General features: G+C 41.0%; 1 protein-coding gene across 1 annotated transcript; it reads right to left on the bottom strand.

Moving 5' to 3' along the window:
• Nucleotides 1-53: 53 nt before the first annotated feature.
• LOC138624879 (photoreceptor-specific nuclear receptor-like) lies at nt 54-17104 on the bottom strand. The gene is made up of 11 exons (XM_069705449.1): nt 16418-17104; nt 13795-13881; nt 7083-7142; nt 6318-6974; nt 5557-5707; nt 4310-4413; nt 3871-4167; nt 2913-3091; nt 2080-2320; nt 1324-1429; nt 54-616 (listed from the first exon to the last, which is right to left on the bottom strand). Exons 4-11 carry the CDS (start codon nt 6406-6408, stop codon nt 484-486), a joined length of 1302 nt encoding a protein of 433 aa, XP_069561550.1. The 5' UTR covers nt 6409-6974; nt 7083-7142; nt 13795-13881; nt 16418-17104; the 3' UTR covers nt 54-483.
• Between the last annotated feature and the right edge of the window lie 5994 nt (nt 17105-23098).

Below are 23098 nucleotides of genomic sequence, written 5' to 3'. Positions count from 1 at the left end.
ATTTATGATACAACCAAGAACCGTTGGAGCATTTTTTTTTTTTTTTTTTTTACTTTATCAAGGCATAACAACATGAATACAACAGTCACATTAATGACAGCAGGGGGTATATATGGTCCATCTATCACCAAACAAATAAACATCTGCAGTGTAATTTTTCACCAAAAAACAAACACAACAATAATGAAAATCTAGAGGACGAAATGTGACCATGAGTCTAAATATGATACAAATAGACAGCAAGCATGATGACGAGAACTGAACTGCATTTTCATTTTTTTTCAGAGTGACCTGATGTGGAAACAAACAAATAATAAAGTGGCCTTTAAAAAAAAAAAAGAATTAAAAATAACAGCACGCAGAATCTCTGATATGTATACAGGAGTACAAAGCAAAATATCTGTCACACATCGTCCCGGCCGAAGCGGGAGATTACGGATGACGTGCACGGGTTTCTCTGTCGATTTGTTGTTTTTGTTTTTTTTAGTTTTTGAACATGTCACACAGCAGTTTCTCCATGGGAGTGTTTCCGATGGTCCGGTGGAAGAAGAGCAGCTCTATCCGCTCCGAAGTCACGAAGCGCAGAGAGGGAAGAAGGAGAAGCAGCTTTCCGAACCTAAACACAAAAAAATAAAAGAAATCGGAATAAAATCAGCTTCTGTGTAAAACAAGAGGTAACATGGGATTAAAATGTTAAGAAATTGTTGCCTGTCTGGACCAGATTTTGTATTTTTATCATTTGCTCAACAACTGACCAATAAAACTAAATATTATCAAGTTACCATTTGAGTAATATGAAACATGTAGAGCGTGTTTAAATAAAAATGCACTATGAATAAAATACAGCTGCAACAAGAATGGAAAGGTTATAAATTAAAGGTGCACTCCAGGATTTTTTTTCCCAAAGTCCAAAAATTCAGGAAGTTTATCTTGAAACTTGTGACAATGAAAAAAATAAAATAAATACATGATCTACTTTGACCTTTTGAATAAAAAATGAATGGGACTTTTTACATGTTGTCGGGGCCCTCTAGTGGCTATAACCCACTACACCACAAATAGGCTTGATTTTTGCCTCGTGCTTTAAATCTAAAGCAATATATGTAAAACTATTTTTGGCATTAGTCCTTTAGAAGCAGAGGTAGATCTTACATATTAAATCATATTGAGGGTTTTTGGTGAAAGATTTTCAGGAAAGTGTAGGTTCACAAATTTTAATAAAAACTGCATGATTGTAAAAAGATGGAAAGACCACCAATGGTGTATTTTATTAATAAAACAAATTTGCGTCAATTCAGTGATGTTCATGAGCCAGGACGTTACCTGGCTGGTTGACTGGGGTAGTGCGAGCGGATGTGTTGTCCCAGCATGACTTGAGACTGATCCTGCAGGTTCTCCACTTGTTCCGGGTCTTTCAAGCCTCGAGTCTCTGTGGAGGAAACGACCGTGTTAGTCTCACAAATACTGTTGTAAAATGATCTGTCTCATCTACCCGTATTAATACTGACACCTAAAATATTACAATAATTTATAAATTTATAAAAATGGGCTAAAAATGATTTGGGGCTCTGTTTTTGTATTTCAAAGAAACTGTTTTATCTTCCTTCTTTTTTTTTGCACTGATCTCCGACCTCAGTTTAAAAAGGTTTTTTTTTTATCTCTTTAAATTTGATTACAAAATCAAAATAGTTGGAGCAAGAGCAAAAATAAGTATCACAACAACCGTTTATATTATGCCCGAGTGAATTTTTATGGTGGATTGTAGCACGTCTTTTTATGCATTTTGTTTTTCTACGGAGGCCCACTCATGCCAAAAAAAAAAAAAAAAAATCTAAAAAGAGACTGTTTAATTATTTTTTTAATTCTCCCAATTATGGCCTTGTATCACAGAATTGTACTTGATGAAATAACATTTATATAAAATTCATGTTAAAATATGATCTTAAATTATATGTGGCAATATTTTAGCATCAGGGTGGCGCTAGAGAAAGCTCAGAGTTTCCAAATGGTAAAATGGCTCATCCTCAGGTGGTAGTCGAGACACTGAGTGACCAGTCGATCACCGGTTTCGTTCCTCACCTGGCTTGAAGAGCACGATGGCCTTGAGGCAGGCGAACTCGGTGGGGTCGACGGCGAGGGCCTTGAAGCGGCTGAAGACCTCCTGCAGGAGGCGCAGGTCCAGGCTGGTGTAGCTGGTTTTGCCCTGCATGCCGGGGCAGAGGTCCGGCAGGGAGAGCAGTGGGCAGCTGTCCAGCGGCAGAGACCACTGGATGGCGCAGAGCAGGAAGAGCTCGCTCCACGCCTCCTCCAGAAGGATCACCTGGTGAAGACGAGCGATCAGAGGGCGAAGAGTTAACGGGGCTTGGGTTCATTTTCAGAGTCACTGTTTAGCTCATTCCTGTCAGGAAAATATGTAACTGTTAATTTAATAATTTGATTATGTCCTTCAAAGGCAATACAGTTATTTAACGCTGTTTTGCACGCCGATTTCTTAAATGTTGCTGTCGTTTGCCATCAATTGCACCTCGATGGCTAAATAAATTGTTTTATTGCTTGATTGATGAATTTTAATACATTGGGTCAGAAAAAATTTCAGTTATCACAATTATAATCCAGTAAAACATTTGTATTCGTCATTAAACACGATTTTTTTTTTACATCATATTTTCTTGTCAATGATGAGACATTAGTTTATATTCGAATAGCCATAACAGTTATTTTACAATTACCAGTGAAATAAAGGTGCCGCTGTATGTGTGACGTTTAAATTGAATTTGTAACACAATTACAGAATATCTTCAAACAAACACCGAAACAGAAACAAAAAAAATATTTGATAGCGAAAGTGAAAAAGTAACACCTTTCCCACCGCGACGCTAAAAGATCTTTTTAAACTGGTTTTAAAGTCTCACCTGGTCTCTGAAGGGCAGGTTGGAAAACACCGGCAGGTTCTTGGCCCACTTCACCGACATGAAGAGCAGCCGTGCCGAGGTCTCGTACACGTTTTCGGAGCTGGACGGGTACAGCGCCATGTGGTACTCCGACGACGCTCGCTCCGGCTCGTTGCTGGTCACGTCGATGTTTTCGTCAACTGAAACGGGGAAAAAAAGATACGAGGTACGGGAAAAGGAATGTCATTTTTGTTTAGCTTTATGTTTGCCCACCAGATCTAAAATAACCTCCGATGTCTCCAATAAAAAATGCTCATTTATTTCTCTGCTTTTAACAAAATAGCAAAAATTATCGCTTCGGAGTCTCGGCTCGGGTCTCAAATTTGAGGGCGACCAGGTTCATTCAGCAAGCAATGTTGGCACACTGTCGCATGTCAACTTGAGAGCATATTAACATGCTTGGTACTCTCATAGTTTCACATGTAAAGTCGAAACATTTTAATATGAACGGGGCCGCTAATATTGGAGCTGTCCTAACTGCAGACAAAATGAGCAGCAGACCTGTTGTCATGTTTTAAGGAACACGGCGCCTCTTCCCTCCTAAAACAAAAAACGAACAGCGTCTGTTCCACGGTGACCTCATTCAGTAAGTGGAGATAAAACCATCACAGATTTTTCCATCAGCGCCGCCCCCGTTGCTCCGCCCACCCCGATAAACCCCGCCCTACTCGCCACTGACTCTGCTGTATAATCCCTTTCTGCCTCGTGTCTCAACCCCCCAAAACTAATGCCGCGCACCTGATTCTGAGCTCAAACCTTCTCGCATTCGTTTGCTACTCTTTTAAAAATAGCTGATCTCATCCAACGTTTCAACATTAACGGTTTCTCCAAAAGCTGCTTTCTTTTACAAGTCTGTATAACAAATCTGATAAATATATATATATATATTTTTTTAAACGTCTTCGTGGCTCTTCCTCACCGTCCTCGGGCTCCAGCTTGGCGCAGGTCTCCGCCGTCATGAGGCTGGCCATGAAGCGGTGGTTGTTCTGCGGACTGACGCAGCGCTGGGGAGTGACGGAGGAGGTGATGGACATGGAGGAGGTGATGTGGGGCCACGTGATGACGGAGCTGCTGGAGGAGGAGGTGGAGGAGGAGGAGGAGGAGGAAGAGGAGGTGGGCTCCCGCGTGGTGGCCAGGTGCTCCTTCTCGGGGTCCACGTCGATGGAGTCCAGGCGCACCTGAGCTGTGCTGCGGGGCTGCCGCTCATTTTGCACTGCTGCAGAGCAATAGGGACCAGAGAAGAGGGGGAGGGGGGGGACGAAACCACCTGTTACCTGAGGACATCAGGAGCTATAGTTTTTTTTAAATTTTAATCCCACTTAGGTTCATGTTTATCGCTGTGCGTGAAATACACTCACCATCTTTATTCATGCCCGCCTGCAGGCACTTCTTCAGCCGACAGGCCTGACACTGGTTGCGGTGAGCTTTGTCCACCGGACACATGCCCGTACCGGCCTGGCACCTGTTCACACGCCCAAGGCCAGCATTTTAAAGGGCGAGTCCACTCAAAACTTTACAAAAATATACAGTGTACTTCATTCGTTTTCTTGTAGACTAAAATCGGATAATTACTTAAATGTAAACTGTCAGGGAGGGAAATTTCACCATTAAATATTCACCTAACGTTTATTAAAAGAACCACACACATTCTGTGATAACCCCGCAAAAGAAAAAGGATTCAGAGGCTACTTTTAAAATAAAGTATAGATTAGTTTAAGCACACAAAAAAAAAAAAAAGACTACTTCTTTGTTTTGTGGGTCTTTTAAAGGTTGATTTCCATCAGTAGTTTTGTCAATATGTCAGTGAGACGAGTGGATATTTTTACTGAAGCTGACAAATCCGATATTCACATACATTCAGTATATGGAAAGAAATGTAAAGACAATTTTAAACAGAAGCTATAAATCGTGCCGTTTAGTTTAGACCAAAAATTGCAACGAGAGATTTTGAAACTCGCAAATTAACCTTTTTTTTTTTGGAAAAGCAACTAGACGAGACGATGTAACATCTCCACGTCAACGACGCTGCCAACTTTTCCGGCTTTTTCATAGCTCGGTTGTAATTTGTCTTAAAACATAATGAGGACAATAATGAGTGATTTTTGACTATATAACATTACACTGATATTCACATATTATCCAAGAGTTGGACATGTGGGGGAACATTTTTGGGGGGTTTCTCATCACCTCCTTAATGAAAATAACTTTGATGACCTTTTATGACACTCTTACCAGGACTAGAAAATATTGATATCTGTCTCGGATTTAGTGTGTGTATTATGAGACCTGTCAATCAATTTGAACGCAATAGGAAGTTTCAAATTTGTGAATAAAAAAAATACTTTTGGATCATGTTTTTTCCCTTTATATAGTAATTTTTGGTGTAATATTAAAAGCAATAATTGATACTATTGCTGTGGAAAAATATGATCCTCATTTGCTTTATGTTTTACAAAGTGTGTGTGTGTGTGTGTTTCAGTGAAGTTGACGTCTGAGAGAACGCGTCGGGTAAAAATGCTGAATGCTCTTGTCACCTTTGCACTTCGAATTTCCTCCCATAATGCACCTCACACGAGACCGTCACACGACGAACACTTTCACTTGCCTGTAAATGAGCCGCCTCCTCACGCTGCGCTTGAAGAAGCCGCTGCAGCCGTTGCAGGCGTAGATGCCGTAGTGCTTCCCGCTGCTGGTGTCGCCGCACACTTTGCAGACCAGAGCCGGGCTCAGGGCTTTTCCCGGGGACGGACTCTTGGCTGCGAGTTAAACACGAGTGACACAAGAAGGTGGGGTGGGGGGGTCGGTTAGTGGCGTTCGTCGGGTCCCCGTATTGTTTCGTACGTGTGCCTGCCATCTGCCTGACAAAAAGCGACACGAGCCCGATGTGGCGACAGCCGCTGAGGCCTGAAAATCTCATTTAGTGGATGATTATGAATTTATAAAAACAAAAAGAAAAAAAAACAGAATGTCTGGAGGCAGGTTAACAACTAAAACAAACGTCGCAGGGATGCTGAAATTAATCCTGAAATTAAGGACAGAACAATCATTTATTTTGACCTTTTTCTACTTTAATCGAGTATATTTGTAATTTAAAAAAGGAAAAACTGCAGTTATGTCAGCTTGGAGCTTATTGGTTTTTGTATTTGTGTGAATATTCATGATCTTTGAGTTTTATTTCATGCTTGTGTGATGTTGAAAAAAGATTCATGAGTAAACAGATGGGTTAAAAAGGATGAAAACTTAATATGAGGATCTTAAAAAAGAAGCCGTTTGTTTTTTTTTCTCTTGTAACTTTTTTTTTTTTTTTTTTTACCCGCCCTGCTATAAAGCACCTGTCGCTGCCGGAGGACATGTGGAGCTCTTTACCTCTACTGTCGTCAGACCCGCCGCTGCCAGACGACTCGGTGGGCGACGAGGACGGCATCAGGGAGATCTTCGACAAGTGATCCTCCATCATTTTTCTTCCTTCTTCGGTCGACGAATGGAGATGAAGAAACTTTGTAAAGTCCTCTTCTGAGTTTAAAAAAAAAAAATCTGTTAGGCGACGACGTCCAGGATCGACACGCACGCACGAAGAAAACTAAAACAAAACAAAAAAAAGTTCCTTTTAGTGTTGAAAAAGTGTAGCTGTGGGGCCTCCGGCGGTTCCCCCCCCCACCACCACCACCACCACCACGGGCGGACAGATGGCAGCCTTCTACTGTGTTGATGCAGATGGACCCGGGGTTGCTGCCCTTGAGCTCGGGGAGCTTGAACACTTGTTGCGCGTCAAACAGGTTGCGTCGGGGTCCGTCACCGTCTGCGGGTTCTCCTCGGCAGCAGGTCCCTCAAAAGGGAGCCCGGAGGAGGAGGAGAAGGAGGAGGAGGAGGAGGAGGAGGGGAGGATTAGCCCCAAGCGCTGTGTAAGCAGCATGCTTATTTGTCATCCCCTCCTTAATCTTTACTGTTCATCTACTGGATCAATCAGTCACATTGCCAGAACGTTGGGTTCGCCGGCTCAGACGTGGATCTTCTTCATCGAGTCTGCGTAAAGAAACATAAAGACCAAAAAAAAAAGAAGACCATTTTAAAAAAAGAAAGAAAGAAAAAGGAGGATGAATGCTGAAAACTCTGCGGTAGGAGAGTTGTAACTTTAGACCGGGTCGCCTCCGGCTCCTCCGGCCCGCATCACTCAACGCTCCTCTTCAGTATCTGCATTTAAAAGGGATGATTACATGAGGCGCACATTATTATATTTACCAGCCTCTTCAATTTGTATTTCCCCTCCTTCTTTTTTTTTCTTTTTTTTTTTGCCTCTGAATTTCAGCTCCATGTCCCCCCCCCTCCCTCCCCGCTGTATATTTGATCTGTGTGATTGCCTCCCATTCATAATGACTCCCAGTGTTTGCTGAGGAGCTGCCTATTAACCCCCATTTTCCTCTTTTTTTTTCTTTTTTTTTGAGATCATCCACCCCCCCCCACCCCTCCCTCCCTCCCCCCTGCCAGGCTGACAGGAGAAAAAGGTCACATTGGGAATAATAGAGTTTTGAATGGCTGATGTTTTGGCCGGCCACTAATTTAGCTCATTGCTCAGGGTCTCACATTTATTATTGAGAAGCTAGAATTATCATACGTGTGGCATTTACATAGGCGGCGGAGTTTGGCTGCAGCTAATATGAGACTTAACTCAGCTCAGCTTTATTTATACAGAACCTTTCATGCAGCTCAAAGTGCTTCACATTAGCATAACACACAAAAATAAAAATAAAAAACGAATATATGAAACTAAAAGTTATAACAAATAAGTCAATGTTTTAAGACTCAATGAATAAAGTTCAATGAAATAGAATAAGCACCAGGGTTAAAAATAATAATCAAAACTTACAAACCAAGATAATAGAAATTATTCCAAATTAAAAGTCTGATTCGGGGGCATAAAAAGAGAAGAAGGCGATTTCACTGGAACTTTTGTGGAACTTTTTTGCCTGTAAGGAACATATAAAATATATATTTATCTTATGTGAAGCCCTTTGTGACTCAAGTTTAGAAGAGTGCGATACAAATAAAATGTATTTTTTTTTTATCATTGTCATAAAAGAGAAGGAAGACCTCAGTGACCCAGCAGGGAGAAGTGAGGTCATGTAAAGCTTCATGAACAATTCAAATCAATTCAAAATTGTATTCTTTCCCGTTAAAATCCTGGCTGTTCTGAAAGAAAACTGCAGCCTTGTGATTATATTTAACGGGGAGAGTGACTTGTTGTTTACCAAACTGTAGGAGAATTTGGGACGACAGGAAAAGTTCTGCACACTGTTTCTGTAAATAAGGCGAGAAAGGACCCCAGCGGTCATTGAAGCTCTCCAAGACGTTTTGATTGTGAAATTCACGGCAGGCGTCAAACAGTGTTTCAGTCGTTCCCTCGTGACCCGAAACGCTCATGAAACACACAGTTTGTTTATCTGTTTGCTGTTTGTTCTGTGCTTTGTCACATGTGTCAATAACTGTCTGACATGTGAACACATTTCTTTTACTTTTTTTTTTTTTTATGCCACTGTGGTGCAGAGAAATAAGCAGAAACCCATCCACCCATTTTAAACTACAACGTGTTTCACCGTCTTATAACAGCTGGTCGCTAACTTTGTCTGTAGAGCTCGTTTGCTGAAAACAGGAATAAATCATCTTTTTGTTTTTTTTCATTTTGTTAATTTAAGGTTGTAGCCAATGAGGACACAGAGATCATGCATTTACATTTTTTTTTGTAGTTTAAATAAATCACGATCGTGTCTGTAATAAATATGAAGAAAAGCTGTTTGTAACACTTCTAACTAATTAACTCAGGGAAACTTCCATTTTTTTTTTTAAGTTGAACCAACTTAAAAATGATTGAGTTGTTCATGGAGATTTTTTTTTATCGTAGAATGAGAATAAAAATTTAAAAAAAAGATTTGCTGGAGTTATTCATTTGAATCCACCTGATTGAGTCTAAATCCGACATTCGATCTCTTTTTGCTCCAGTTTTGGTCTCAACCAACTCCTGAAGGAAATATCTAACTTTTCAGCAGCTTAAATGCTCCACTGTTCACCGCATGAGTTTTTACAGCGTTAAATTGCTATCATCAAATCATATTTATCATATAAATACTGATTAGAGCTACTATCTATCTACACAATCTGTAAAAGATTCAAACACCTGTTTTTTTTATTCCCTACATGGTGCCTGGCCATTAAACTCCGAGTGGAAGATTTGCCTGGAGAGCAAAATAAATGTCGATGTCAGCGTGTTTCTGCACCACAAAAACATGGCCCCCGACCATAATTGGAAAAACAAAGTGGAAAACAGTTAAGTAGATTAGAGTCTGACCACATTTTGTCTGCCACAGGGCATCGGCCGGTCACCATCATCAGAGGACCGAAGGGGGGGGGAGGCACAATTAGCTCAAAAGATTAAAAGAGCATTGAAGACACACTTCTTGTGGGCATCTTTAGCCATATGGTGGCTACTCTCTTCATCCTTGGCCAACACACTGTTGACCTTTTTGTAAGATTTACCAGTTAATTAAGTCTTCTGAGGTCAGCGACCTGCAAGCTTTCTGCCCGGATTCAGCCAATTACGCACCGATGACTGATCTTGATACTGACTCATTTGTGTTGGCGTACCTGCTTTAATCCACATTTATCTCTTTAATCTTCCCAGAAGTTGGAACTTTTTTTTTTGGTGGTCTTTTTGTTAAGATTTCACAAATTTAATTATTTTTCTTATGTTTCATGTGTCGGCAAATTTTGTCAGCTTATTGATTGTCAACAAAATTCACTCATCATCAGCACATGAGGTGATTCTTTTATTGTCCTAAATGCTGCCTTTTTTTTTTCCGCTGATTGTGTGTTTGGTTACTGGTTCACAATTAAATATGTAATCGTGTTGCGTCCTCTTGAATATGTTCGCATAAAGGCAGTTAATTAAAACACCCACTGACTGATTCACATTCATTTTTGCATAAATGTTCTGATAACTTGTACCATATGTTTAAGTTTGTGTGTATGTCGAGTAAAATATTGATTATTCAAACTATTTCTTCAAATATTGTATTTGTATTATTAATTATACTTATATTCTCCAAAACATTTTACACATTTTACACAAACAAAAAAAAACTGGGGGTCAATTTTTTTTTAATTTAAACATTTGAACATTTCAAAGCTTTTACGTAAATAAAAATGTCAATGGAGGAGTTTTTTTTGTTGTTGTCTATACTTATGAAAACTATTTATTCTGCTCAGGAGTTAAAAAGCCTTAAAAAAAAAAAAAAAACAGCCTTTAGACCAGTTGATGTTTTAGACTAAAGTCAACTAACCGACACGTGTGTGACTCGTCTAAACTCCATTTATTATGCAGCTTTAATCTACATATAATGTGCTGGTGGTTCCTCTAAATATTTTATGTGCAAAGAACCTCGTGAGTGATTGCATTATTGCTTTATTATTTATTAAAATCAATGTGTGATATGGAAGAAGGTCGGGGTTTTTCAAACCCTCCATTAACCTCCGTTATAATTACTAAAAATGAATAAAAGGCAGGATGATGGGTCTCAACATTATGAATATGTGAACTTTTAGAAAAACACATTTTTTGCGGCTTTTTGTTTTGCAGATGTTTAAACAGCTGAGTAATTTTAAACTGACAATCAGTTGGCTCAAATCATTTTGACTGATTTCATCGCATACAGTATATAAAAAAAAAGTACCATATAAATTTTTTCTAATGCAGATTACTTAAAGATTCTACAGTTGCAGAATTTGCTTGTTGCTTGAGGATTTTTTTTGACGACTGTAGACGATATAAGCGATAACTTTTTCTGTTTTCACCTTTTGAGATGGTCCGACCTCTCGATACGACGCTACATAACATATTTCCTTTTGCGACGGTGACAGCAGGTGTTTCGTGTTTTCCTTTAAATTCTCAGTGTTGAGCAGTTTTTCCAGGACCGTACAAAATTACAACGTCCTGCTTCGTGCCCGGCGGGTAATCATTTATCTCCTCTTGTCTGTCCCAGTATTTCATGTCCACTGCCCACAACAAATAGGACATCTGAAGGTTTTTGTAAAGAAGTGTAGTTTGAAAGTTTGACCTTACAGAAAAAAACCTGAATTTAATATGTGGAAAGGTTTCCACACGGGAATCGACATGAAAATGCTCCAAAACCACTTTCCAAATTCAGTTTTCACGTGTGCACAATCACATGTTTTTGCATGTGAAATCCATGTTGTTTTTTTTCTGTAACTTTGTGCATGCATGTAAATTCAAAGCCTCATCTTGCATCATTAAGAAATCCAAAATATTCACATCAAATTAAACTTGTACCTGTTGACTGTTTTTTTTTGTTGTTATTGTAAAGTCTTGCCTGCTTAATATTGCAGAGAACGAACAAATATCATCGAGAGAAGAATAAAAAGCGAAACGCGCACACGCTTCTTGATTACGCCGTCGATCCAAACGGAGGTTTTGCGTCGTCGCCCGTCATCGATGGCGCGTGTCTCGCGCCAAAGTGACACCTGCCGCCGGAGCGCGACGGTGTCGAGCGGCAGATCAGATCAGCTCTATACCAGTTTACATCATAATAATAAGTACATCGTGACACCATCGAGTTTTAGTTGAAGACTTGCTTACACGAGCAGGCCATAGATTACTCCGAGACAAATAGATTAGCATGAGAGCAGTCTAATATTAGGATTCAAAGAATGATTAGAGGAGCCGTGTTATGTAACGACGTTAATGAGCCTCCGCGATGCTTCGTGTGAGACGGTGAAAACAAGTCTAATGAGGCGGCACAAACCTCCATCAACAGTTCTCCGGCTGATAAAACTGCAGCCTCCTGGTGTTTGTTTATTGTTTGTCTTCACATTTTCAGATTTCTTTTTTACCACCGGTGCATCGTGCAGTGTGCAAAATATTAATAATAAATCGAGTTCAGATAAGAAAAACACCAACATCTGCTAAATTCATGCTTCGACAGAGTCAGAGCTGTAATTTTTGATGTATTATAGGGCTGATAAACGAATGCATATTTTTCTTTCTCCCTTTTTCTGGTTTTATATTAGATATGAAAATATCATAAGAGGGGAGTTTGCGCGTAAGAAATCCAAATACTTTGTTATAATTTGTCAATCAGTTCTTCGACTAAGTTAAAAACTGATTTATCAAAAGTTTTGATAAACTGGTCCAAAATGTTGAGTAGTGAAAACTCTGTTTTATTTATTTTTTTATACAAACTGATGAATAACCAGGTAATTTAAAACTCCAAACTTTACTCACGTTTCAGTCACATACTGCACAACAAAGGGGACAAATATTAAACAAAATGTAAACATTGTTTTTAACATATGAACGATAAAGTTATTGTTTCTCTTTTTTGTCGAGAATTTTAAAAGCAATTTGAGCTGATATTAAATATTGAGCTTACAGGTGAAGTTTAGTAGTTTGTCATCTCAACATAAAGACGGACCTCACTGACTTCTCCAATAAATTCTACAGACATCATTTGGGAATTTTTTGTGGAATAAACTTAAATTCTCTCCTTTTTTTTAAAATCAAAATTCAAATACAAACATTCGGTGTTAATTTCAAATAAATTCAACTTGAATTTTCGAGTTGTTGTTTTTTTTTAGACTGTTTTATAACTCAAATACACAAGTTCTAACGTGGGGACCTTTGACTTGAAATAATTAGTTGAATGAATGACATAGTGGGACTTTTTCAAGATAAAATAAAACGATTTGCAGACAGTTAAAAACAGATTCTTATTCTTTGTAGTTTAAAGAAATCAGACATGATTGTGTCTTTAGTAATATGAAGAAAAAGACCAACAAACTAATAAAGTTGGGTTTTTCAAAACTAATAAAACGACTTTGAAGTAATTATTGAAAATAACCTCAGTTAAGTTACAATTTTAAGGCGGCGGGGGAACTTCAGTTTTTAAGTTGAATCAATTTAAAATGATTCAGGCTGTTGATGGAGACTTTTATTGTGTAAAAGGGATAAAAAGGGAACATGACAGGAATTATCATCTTGTAGTCTTTTTACTAATTCATCAAAACTGTTTTGTTCACTATTTCTCGTCTTTGTATCTATAAAATTGTATATTTCATGACTTATGACAGTTTTGTTGTTCTAATAATATTTCAAGGATTTTAACTTACAGGAATATTGATTTGTCACTCGGTTTACCAATTCTTCAACTGAATTTTTTACTACGTGGCATCAATGGACTGCAATACATTTTCAGCTGTCCCTTCGTTACTGTAGTCAGACGACTGCGCAACAACAACAACCAAACAAACAAACAAAGTGATTTTACCATGAACAACAACGCCCTCTTATCACACCTGTTGTTCACACATTACGACACACACCTGACTGCATCATCTCGCCCTAACACTCAGTAACCTCACCGGCCTGAGCAGACCTCGCATATGAAAGAGGATAACACACACACACACACACACACACACACACACACACACACACACACACACACACACACACACACACACACACACACACACACGAGTGTTACCATGGATCATGAAGGAAACTTAAGGAGGAGAGAGATGGGAGGGGGAAGTGGGGGGGTGGGGGTTAAATCTGATCTGGCCAGTGCTGACGATGGCAGAGTGTCTGCGTCCTCACATCAGCCGCGCATCAATATGTGTGTGTGTGTGTGTGTGTGTGTGTGTGTGTGTGTGTGTGTGTGTGTGTGTGTGTGTGTGTGTGTGTGTGTGTGTGTGTGTGTGTGTGTGTGTGTGTGTATTATATAACAGTGTGATAAAGCTGCCTTTGGGATCTGACTGTGGCCTCTGAGCCTCTTACCTGTGTGTCAGATGGAAAGCTCTGGCAGCAGATCTTCATCTTCCACATCACTCATCGCGGTGGACGTTGAGTTGAACGCACATTAATCTGTCGACGCGCAGAAACAGTTGGTGATCAGTTATCGTTATTAAGATTTCTGACCTGCAAATAAACTGGAGATACCTTTTTTTTAAAAAAAATTTTATTTCTCGCAGTCAGTCTGACAAACACTTTAGATTATTACATGCGATCTTAAAAACCTACTGGGCCAAAAACTTATTTTAACCCTCTGCTTAAGAGCTTAATGTCGAGTCATCATTTGTCTACGTGACAGACTGAGCGATGAGTCGCAGTAAAATCCACCCAAAGGCAGCGAGGAAAATCACCGCTACATAGATAAAAAAAAATGAGCTGCTAAAGCATCCTGATGGCTAGTTAAGAAGTTGTATGAAAAGAGTTTAAAAAAAAAATACAATAAAATTGATTTTATCAAGCAGGTATGTCGCTAGAAATAAGTACAAGCTTGAACTTATTCTCCAAAAAAAAGGATATGCATGCTTAGGACTTTGACAATAACTTCTACAAAATAATAAAATTACTATTAAACAGATTGAAGACTTGTTTTTTTTATTCATTCTGAAATTGTATTTTTAAATTTAGACATTATAAATATGTGATTTCACATAACATAAGCACATATTTTGGGCCTTTTAAAGAAAGCCAGAGACTAATTTCAACCCCACTAACACATCAATAAAGTATTGACTCTTTAACATCTACTGTATCGTCCCGCCGTGGTCGGGGCTCCGGTCCGGATCCGGGACCCCCAGAATCATTCGCTTCCAGATGTGCCGGAGGCCCACATGCGCTCTCTCTGTGTAAAGTGTTGGCCGTGTGTGTCCAGCTCTTTCTCTCTCAGTCCTGACCTAGATCTCTGACAGTAAACAGCTGCTTCCCAAAGCGACGTCGTGCTGCCATCAGCAGAACGGCCCCGAAGAGATAAATGTCAGATTGGACCTGGGCTGAGCCTCTTGATGCAGCTCAGGGCCCCGCGGTTTGTTTAAGAGATCCACAACCACTTAACAACCAACTGCTGCTGCCGGCATCGTTGTCGTTTTTTTGTTTTAACGCCTGTTGTTGTTTTAATTAACGCCGTTTTGCATTCGACGCATACAACAGACCAACAAAAACAAAAAATCACCTTCACACCACCTGAAGCCGAGCGGCCTCGTCTCGGCTTCACTGAGCGTCAACCGTGAGTGACGAACACCCAAAACAAAAAACTTCCGTCATGTTCACAACTGGACTTTGAAATCACGTCCTCATTAAGCTGATTTGATATTTTTACATGATGTAAAATCCGGAGTCTTTTCCAAAAAAAAAGGTTACCGTGCCCAACAAGTCCTACAAATAAAAAACCATAAGATCTGAGAACCCCTCCAGGATGACGCACGGAAGTGTTTTCCGATCCGAAGCTTTTGTTAGTTTGGACACGATGTCTTGCTCGGGGTTATTTTTCAGTCGGAGCACATTTAAATGCAGAATTGGTACTCTTTGTACCACATCTTCGTGCTTTTGTTTCTGAGGTGACGACAATACATTTTAAAATCCGTGTTCTTCCGGTTATCCCACGGCTGTCGTGAACCTCGCCTGTTTGAGAATCCTTAACCTGTAATACCTCTCTTCTGCCAGCGCGACCCGGTTGACACGGTTCAAAGGAACCGACGTTGACCGTTGGTGCAGAAAAACAAAAGACAACCTACATTTTTTTTTAACCTTGCTAACACGTCCATATGGTATGCTTGGAGACATATCATGAACGCCATTGCTAAACATTTCGCAGCGACAGTCGGACCGTTTCAACTCGGGGGCGGAGCTTTCCATTTCATCCGGCAGCCATCTAGAGCCGCAGTCGACCAGTGGAGTATTCAAATTTTAATAGATCAAAACGATGTCCATACACACCTCTGTTATCTACGGGTTTTTTTAGCTCAACAATTGAAAATAAACTGGACTCTCGGTGGATTTATCATGAGCTATAAACAACGTCTTTGACATCAAACACATTTCAATCCTCGGTGCAGGAGAATCAACTTAAGAAGATTTGATTAATCCTTTTCAATGTCAGCTATTGTCAAAGAGTAGGATTACAGGTTGTCCCAGGTATTCTGTTATTTACCGTGTATCACCGCACCAGGTAATAAAGCAGAGTGTTACAGACACGCTGACTTTTAATTTAACTATCATTTAATTCAGTGGGGAAATACCATTAAAAGATATTACAATTTGAAGAAATCTAACCTTAATTTCCATCTTCATACCACAAATTTACTCAATAATAGTTCAACTTTTAAAGATGAAAGGTTTCCTTGTATAAATGCTCCAAGTTTAAACGACAACAAATTGCCTGGTCTGTAAAAAAAAAATAGTTTTATGAATTTAATGATGATTGAGTAAAATCACTGCTGTAGTTTTATGAATCTTGGATGGCAGGAAGTGGATTTTATCTTTGAAGTGCACCTTTAACTTGATCTACTTCTCACCTCTCTCAATTACATTTTTGTTGTTGTTGCATTGGACGAGTAAAACAAACTAATTAGACAACACGTCTGGCAGATGGCTGTCAGTCAAAGACCTAACTTACCTCGACCACTGCTGCCGCGGCTGCTGTTGCGGCTGCTGCTGCTGCGGATTAGGTCAGATGACTTTAGATGAGCTTAGGGCCTCTGTGGAAACACAGAGGAAGCAAGAAGATTACAGCAATGAGGTAACTGAAATGACCATTGTTACATTTCTGTAAGATGTACAATTACAGGGTTTTTGTTTTTAACGGACGGAGGAGTGTTTTACTCTGTAAATGATGTTGCATTTGAGAAATTTGAAACAAAACTAAAATTATTCTAAATACATCGGACGTGTGCGAAGCAAACGTTTTAAGTTTTAGGGAATTTGGGACATTGAACGATTGATTTTTGTCATCTGTTGCACGGAGAGATGAGTAATTAGCTCGTAATAGTATCACTGCAGTCGTATGACGTGGCAAATAGGGGGTGATGAAAATTGATAAAACTTTTATAAAAATGCAATTCTTGTAAATGCGATGTCATCTGTCGACAAAACATTTGGGGATTTCTTCCTTTTTATTGGAAAAACTTGTAATTTTTTATTTTAGGGGCAGAAGTTTTAGTTCTGGCAACCTGATTTGCATATTTGTTTCACTGGAAATTTGAATTCAGATTCACATAATCTTCCATGTTCATACTAATAGAAAAAGTAAAGCAAAAATAAAATTTAAAAAAAATCCTTTGCAATTTCGTTCTTTCAAAGCAAATATGTTAAAATCATTAAAAAAAAAAAAAAACACAAAAAACAAAAAACCCTGCTGTTTGTGTCTGGCAGGGGCTGTACAGTAACAGTAAGCTGCAGTGTTTACAATACATCCCCCCTCATTAACAGTGGCGCTCACTTGGCTTCAATGGGGCTCTAAAATCCCCCCCCCCCACCCTCCTCAACCCCCGGGCTCATCTACTGACTGCTGACACAGCTATTACTGGCCAGCGTAAAGCAGCTCTTTGGCCGCGCAGCTCAGCAGGGCTTGTTAAGATTTTTTTTTTTTTTGGAGGGGGGGGGGTGTCTTGTGTTATAGTTTAGGGGACAGGAGGTGGTCAAAGGGTCAGGCCAATGGGCAGCTGGGATTACCACCGAGCCGCCATCTGCCACCGCAAAACGCTGTAATAATCAGAGTGAGGAAATCAATCGCCTGAGTAAATATCATAGACGTGTAAACTCGCTTAATCCGGTAAATTAAAGCAGAGGCCAATTTAGAGAGCGTTTCACTGCCGAACTGAAGGAACATATTTAAAACTCCCGATGAGTCGTATCCTGTCTTCGGGTTTACCATCTAACATTTAAACAGATGTGATCAATAACTTACCTCTGTATCCCCGATGTGTCTTCGACTCACTGAAATCCTCGAGGACGCTCTGACATTTGTGGGCAGACTTGAGTTACTGTATATGCTGGTGGTCTCTATATATAAGTCTTAAACTATTTGAGGAATTTTGCAGAGAGCTGGAAGTCTAGAAACAGCAAACGTAGCTCTGTCTAAAGGTAAACATGGGAGTCCCCCCCAAAAAAAACCACAACCTGTTTTTACACTCGTCAGTCTTTGTCTAATTTAATGTGACTAGAACACAGACATTTATTTGATTTGAGCAAATTCCAGATTATTGTGACGGGGTAGTTTTTTTTTTCTGTCCTGGTAAAACACGAACTACTTTCTGCCAATAAAGCTGCAAAAACATACAAACCTTCTGGTACTTGTTAAGTATTTTTTTTTTGCACCTATAACTTTAAGTTTAGAATTTTTTTTAAGGATAAATACAGAATATCACCTGATTTTAATTCACATCAACTTTATCCAAACACTATTTTGAAGACACTTGTTACTTGAGTTATTTAACAACATAATACAAGTATAACATTAAGTGTTTTGTTTTTAAAAAAAAAAATCTAATTTGGCTGCGTGGCATCTTAAATTATTAAAATGAACATTATTAATTACAGTTTTTGTCACGTCAAAGCTTTATTATGACACCTCGAGCTGCTGCAGATCCCAGATCAGATAATCCAGCTCTAATGAAACTTGTATTTTAATTGATTGTATCGACAACTGGCCCATTATAAAATATTTGTTGCGTCACACACTGCAGCCCCTTAAGCTGCCCAGTGTGACCGATAACGGTGCGATTTATCTTTGACGAACACAGATGCTGCTCCATATGAGTCACTCAAACAACATGCAGAGCTTACAGCCGCTGATTCAAACAGATGCCTCGCCTGGCACACTTTTCCCGCCTCGAACTAATGCATCATATTGTCATCTAATCGGCTCAGGGGTGTAATTAAAAATGATATCCGCATCCTCTCTTTTTGAACCATATTACCTTCAAACATTCAAATCTCCAACCGTCTTAATCCCGAAGAGAACAATTGATTTGCATACAGCAGCATGAATATTAGAGAGGAAGCTCCTCTGTGTTGCCCGGTTAATCTGCGAACATACAGCACCTCCCATGTGTTAACCGAATGCCATAGAAAACCACTACGGCGGTGCTGGGAGGCGGGGGGCGGGGGTGGGGGTTTGAAGGGAAGGTCCCGACTGATGCACAGAGAACCGGCCCCCTCGGAGGTCGGCGTAGTGGTCACTTGTTGTTCTGTCGTCGGGTGTGATGCTGCAGAGATTAGCGAAGGGCGGCACATGTCAGGGAGTGAGAGTGTGGACCGGAACGTGCCGGGCCGGGCCGGGCCGGGCCGGGCGTCATGGAGCTCAGAGACCTGATGACACGCGACTTAGCACGCTGCACCGCCGAGGGGGAGGGAGGCGGCTTTGTCTTCTGAGATGCGAGACGTGACACGCACCTTGAACTTTTCCCGCACGTGCAACTCACCACGCAGCAACTGGCCATGCAGCGACGACAGTTACAGATCCGCTAGCATCCAACCAAATGCACATTTGGTGTCAGCGGTTAGTCGGTTGCTCGGCCCAAAACTTTCGCAAAATATCACAATGCGCAAATGGCCAAACTGGCAACCAATAATTTCTAAAGCTGGCTGACTTTGTGACCTTCATTGGCAACACTTTATTTTTTTTTTTTTTTTGCCTTGTTCGGGAGAGGTCCTAGTAGTCGACCCGCTCCATGAACAGACGCATTAAAAAGTTGATATGAAGCTGATAGGAGGCACGATCATATAGTTTAGAGACCGTTGCTGTTGTGCGCAGATGGAGGGCAGAGCAGTAAAGCACAAGGAGCAGGTGACGTCACTCGATCGACACCAGCAACCGAGTTACACGCTTTTTAACAAATTCAGGACCTTGACAACAAAGACGAAGATGTTTCAGGCAGTCTGCAGCAATGAATCTTTGATCTTAGAAAAGTGTTTTAAGAGGAGGCAGAACATCACTCTTTAAAACAGAAAAAAGGCGGGTTTCTCTTTGACGTTGGCGGGGGTTGTGCACCCGTGAATTCGTCCCCTCGGGGTCAGACTGTCAACACCGAGTTCCACCGGGACCTTCTGAGGCGTCTGAACTGTGGCGCCATGGCAACGAGGGTTCTCTGACACGACAACGCGTCTGCTCACGTTTCTCCCCGGCAACGACACAACCATCGTTCCCTTACCTGCCTCTTTCTTGGCGGATTTGACTCCCGGTGACTTTTTTTTCTGTTCCCCAAAATTGAAGTTCAAGCTGACGAGTCGGCGTTTTGACGCCGTGGAGGAGGTCACCGTGGAGGAGGTCACCGTGGAGGAGGTCACCGTGGAGGAGGTCACCGTGAAACCGCGTACGGTGCTTGACGCACTGTGCAGAAAGGGACTTCTTCTGCTGGGACTGAACCCTGATCTCTGCAGTCCAACATGGGGAGAATTCCTCAGCTCCTCAGTGGTAAGTGTGGTTCGGAAGCTGGTTCATGCCTTTTGTATAAACCACATCTCAGCTTTGTGACTTCTGGTCTAAAAACACTTTCGAGTGCAATTAAAACTTGATAACAAACCAGGATTATTGTCTTTTAGATGTAAGCAAATAAACATTTAAAACTTAAAAGGCCCGACGTAGCTGAACAAAACCTTTCCTTCCTCATCTCGGGACTGTGCAGCCCTGCGGCCGGCCCTACGTTGGTTTTGCACCCAGTCGAGCCGCCGCCGTGTAATCAGGACGGGAACTCGAGCTGTTCCCTCACCGGGTCGCTGTGGCCCCACTCATTATCTTATCTCCCATTGTAGCCCGCTGTAATTCCCCCTCTCATGATTGATGATGTCGCTGTCTGATTACACCAAGACAAAACCCCCCTAAGATCACCTTTCGTTCCTGTGGCCAACTCCACGAGCTCCACGAGGTCCTCCGGAGAGGATGACGGAGGAGGGAGGGGAGGTGGGGGGGGGGGGCAGAGGGGGTTGGTGTGTTGTGTAGTCACACTGAGCTGCTGTCATATTAGGTTTTGTGTATTATTTCTGAGCGAAAAATCCGCACCAAGTGTTGCCAACCGGTTTATGACAAATGAACAAATCCAGTCGCGTTTCTTTATTCCGCCGGCAGAAGATGTTGCAGCTCTTGTTTTTGGCGCTCATGTTTGATTGATTCGAGGGTTTCGTAATTCTCTAGACGAGCCCAACAGGACGCCGAACAACTCGTGTCCGATGAGGGAGCGTCGCGTGGAGCGGCACAAGAAGAAACCAAACAAGAAAGCCTTCGGTATAAAACATTTAGAGCGAAGGCTCCTCTGCTTCAGATCGTGTCCCCGGCCCGCCTCGGACAAATCAGATAGGTAACCTGTGCTCTCTTTTTTAAAAGAGAGACAGTGAGCCTCATCTCCCCGTGCGGCAGGTGGAGACAGATGCCTCATTATCCATGCCGCCGGGGGACAAAACAAGCCCGAGGCCCCCCCCCCCCGCCCCACCCGCCGGCGTTCAGTTTCCACCGCGCCGACACAAGGCGGACCTCGGAGCGCCGCCGGGCCGCGCTCATCTCTGACCTCAGCGAGCGCAGGTCGCTCGCAGAGTCACATTAAACTTTCAGAGGACCCAAAGGTCCCCGTCAGGAGTGTTAACAGCAGCATTGTCCCGGCTCCCCCTCGACTCAAAGGGCCAAGTGTAACAAGGCACCCCCCCCTCCCGTGGTCAGGACCGCCCCCCTCCTGCCCCCCCTTCTCTCCTCCCCGCCCCCCCGCTGGGTCCACAGATACAGTGACACCCGTCAAATCCATCTGCAGCTCCTTTTGAGTCTCCGGGAGTCGGAGAGAGACGGAAGATTCAAGAGCGTGTGCTTTATTTTTTTTTACGACATCGCACACCTTCTTTCAAGTCACGCTGAAAAAAAAAAAAACGCACGATTTTAAACTCGCTTTTTGTTGATTCACTGTTTTATTTTATGTTGAATTTTTGTAATCATTTCTCTTTTTTAACTTGTTGCCCATTGTGTTTTAAATGTACCTAAAAGCGCCATAGGAATAAAGTTGTTGTTATAAGTGATGTTTTCGAGTCCGACTTCGACTCCGGCCGCGTGCAGCGAGCGCGTGCAGGACGTGGGATCAGACTCAGATGATGGGATTCCCAACTGAGGCGGCTGATCACATTAAAGGTGCAGTCCGTCTAAACAGGCCGTCACACGCTGCCAACTAAGACTCGGTAAATACCGTGCATCCTTCTGAGCAGCTCGCTTCCACTTTTTGTAACTTTAAATGAATGCAAAATAACATATTTGTGCTCAGTTACAGTGCGATCAATTTGTCTACTCAGTTTTAGCCAAGGCTCCTAATTTGTTACCTAGTTACACACAAATAATATTTCACAGTAATGCCTTTATATCTTATATTTGTTTGTGAAATCATTTTGATTTTGTTTGCAATGCTAAATAATGTCGAAAAACGATTTTTCTTTCTATTTTGAACATTTAAAAAAAAGAAAAATGTAAGTAAAGCTTATTAAAAATTGATTTTTTTACAGAGCAAATATCACAAGAATAAAACGTTACAGCTTTAATCCGTTTTTTATGGTGTAATCTGAATATTACATGGTGTCCTGTTTGTTCGGCTGGTTTCATCACATATTTACAATATAAATCACACCAGAGACATCTGTTGAAGGTGTCGCCCGGTCCGCGATAACTCTGACCCCCTACTGTTAAAATACGATCATATTTATCTGGGATTTCTGGACGTAATATAAAAATTAAAAAAAAGTGTTTTGTGTAAACAATGCAAACATCTGCTCCCGATTTTATGACGTCACGTCAGCAAAGCTGCAGCTTGGCAGGCGGAGGCGGCAGAAAACATGGAAATATAATAATATGAGATTTGTTTACCCTCGGAGGAGGATACGTCACTTGTTTTTCTGCACTTATTAATTATAAAAATGCTTAAATGAATATCCTTTATTTAAGGAAAAGTGTCAACACAGCAAAGTATAAATACTGCAGTAGTAAGTGCTCCTTTTACTTTTTTGAAGTAAAAGTACAGAAGGGCTGAAGCAAACAGAGCCTATATGTTATGGGACTGTTTTAATGCATCAATGTTTAAACACTGCTAATTTTAACTACTTTATGTACAGTTAGTGTTGGTGATTAAGTCCACTGGTTCCCAAACTGTGGGTCAGGCACCTCCAAAGGGTCCCAAGATGCGACTGAAGGGTCATGAGACGAGACACAAAGATTTCTGATACACATTTGTGCATTAATATTTTGTTTTTTTTCCCTCTCACCTTTAGTCATAATAAAAATAGTGAATAATCTGATTTCTGTGGGCCACAAACAATTAAAACCAGGTGAGAAGTT

This window comes from Brachyistius frenatus, unplaced genomic scaffold (genome assembly GCF_029030835.1).
Source record: "Brachyistius frenatus isolate BFR_SWC_R1_liver_20210118 unplaced genomic scaffold, ASM2903083v1 Contig_56, whole genome shotgun sequence".
In the NCBI taxonomy this organism is placed as follows: domain Eukaryota; kingdom Metazoa; phylum Chordata; class Actinopteri; family Embiotocidae; genus Brachyistius; species Brachyistius frenatus.
The sequence above is the reverse complement of the archived record's forward strand: the minus strand, read 5'-3'. Positions and strand labels throughout refer to the sequence as shown.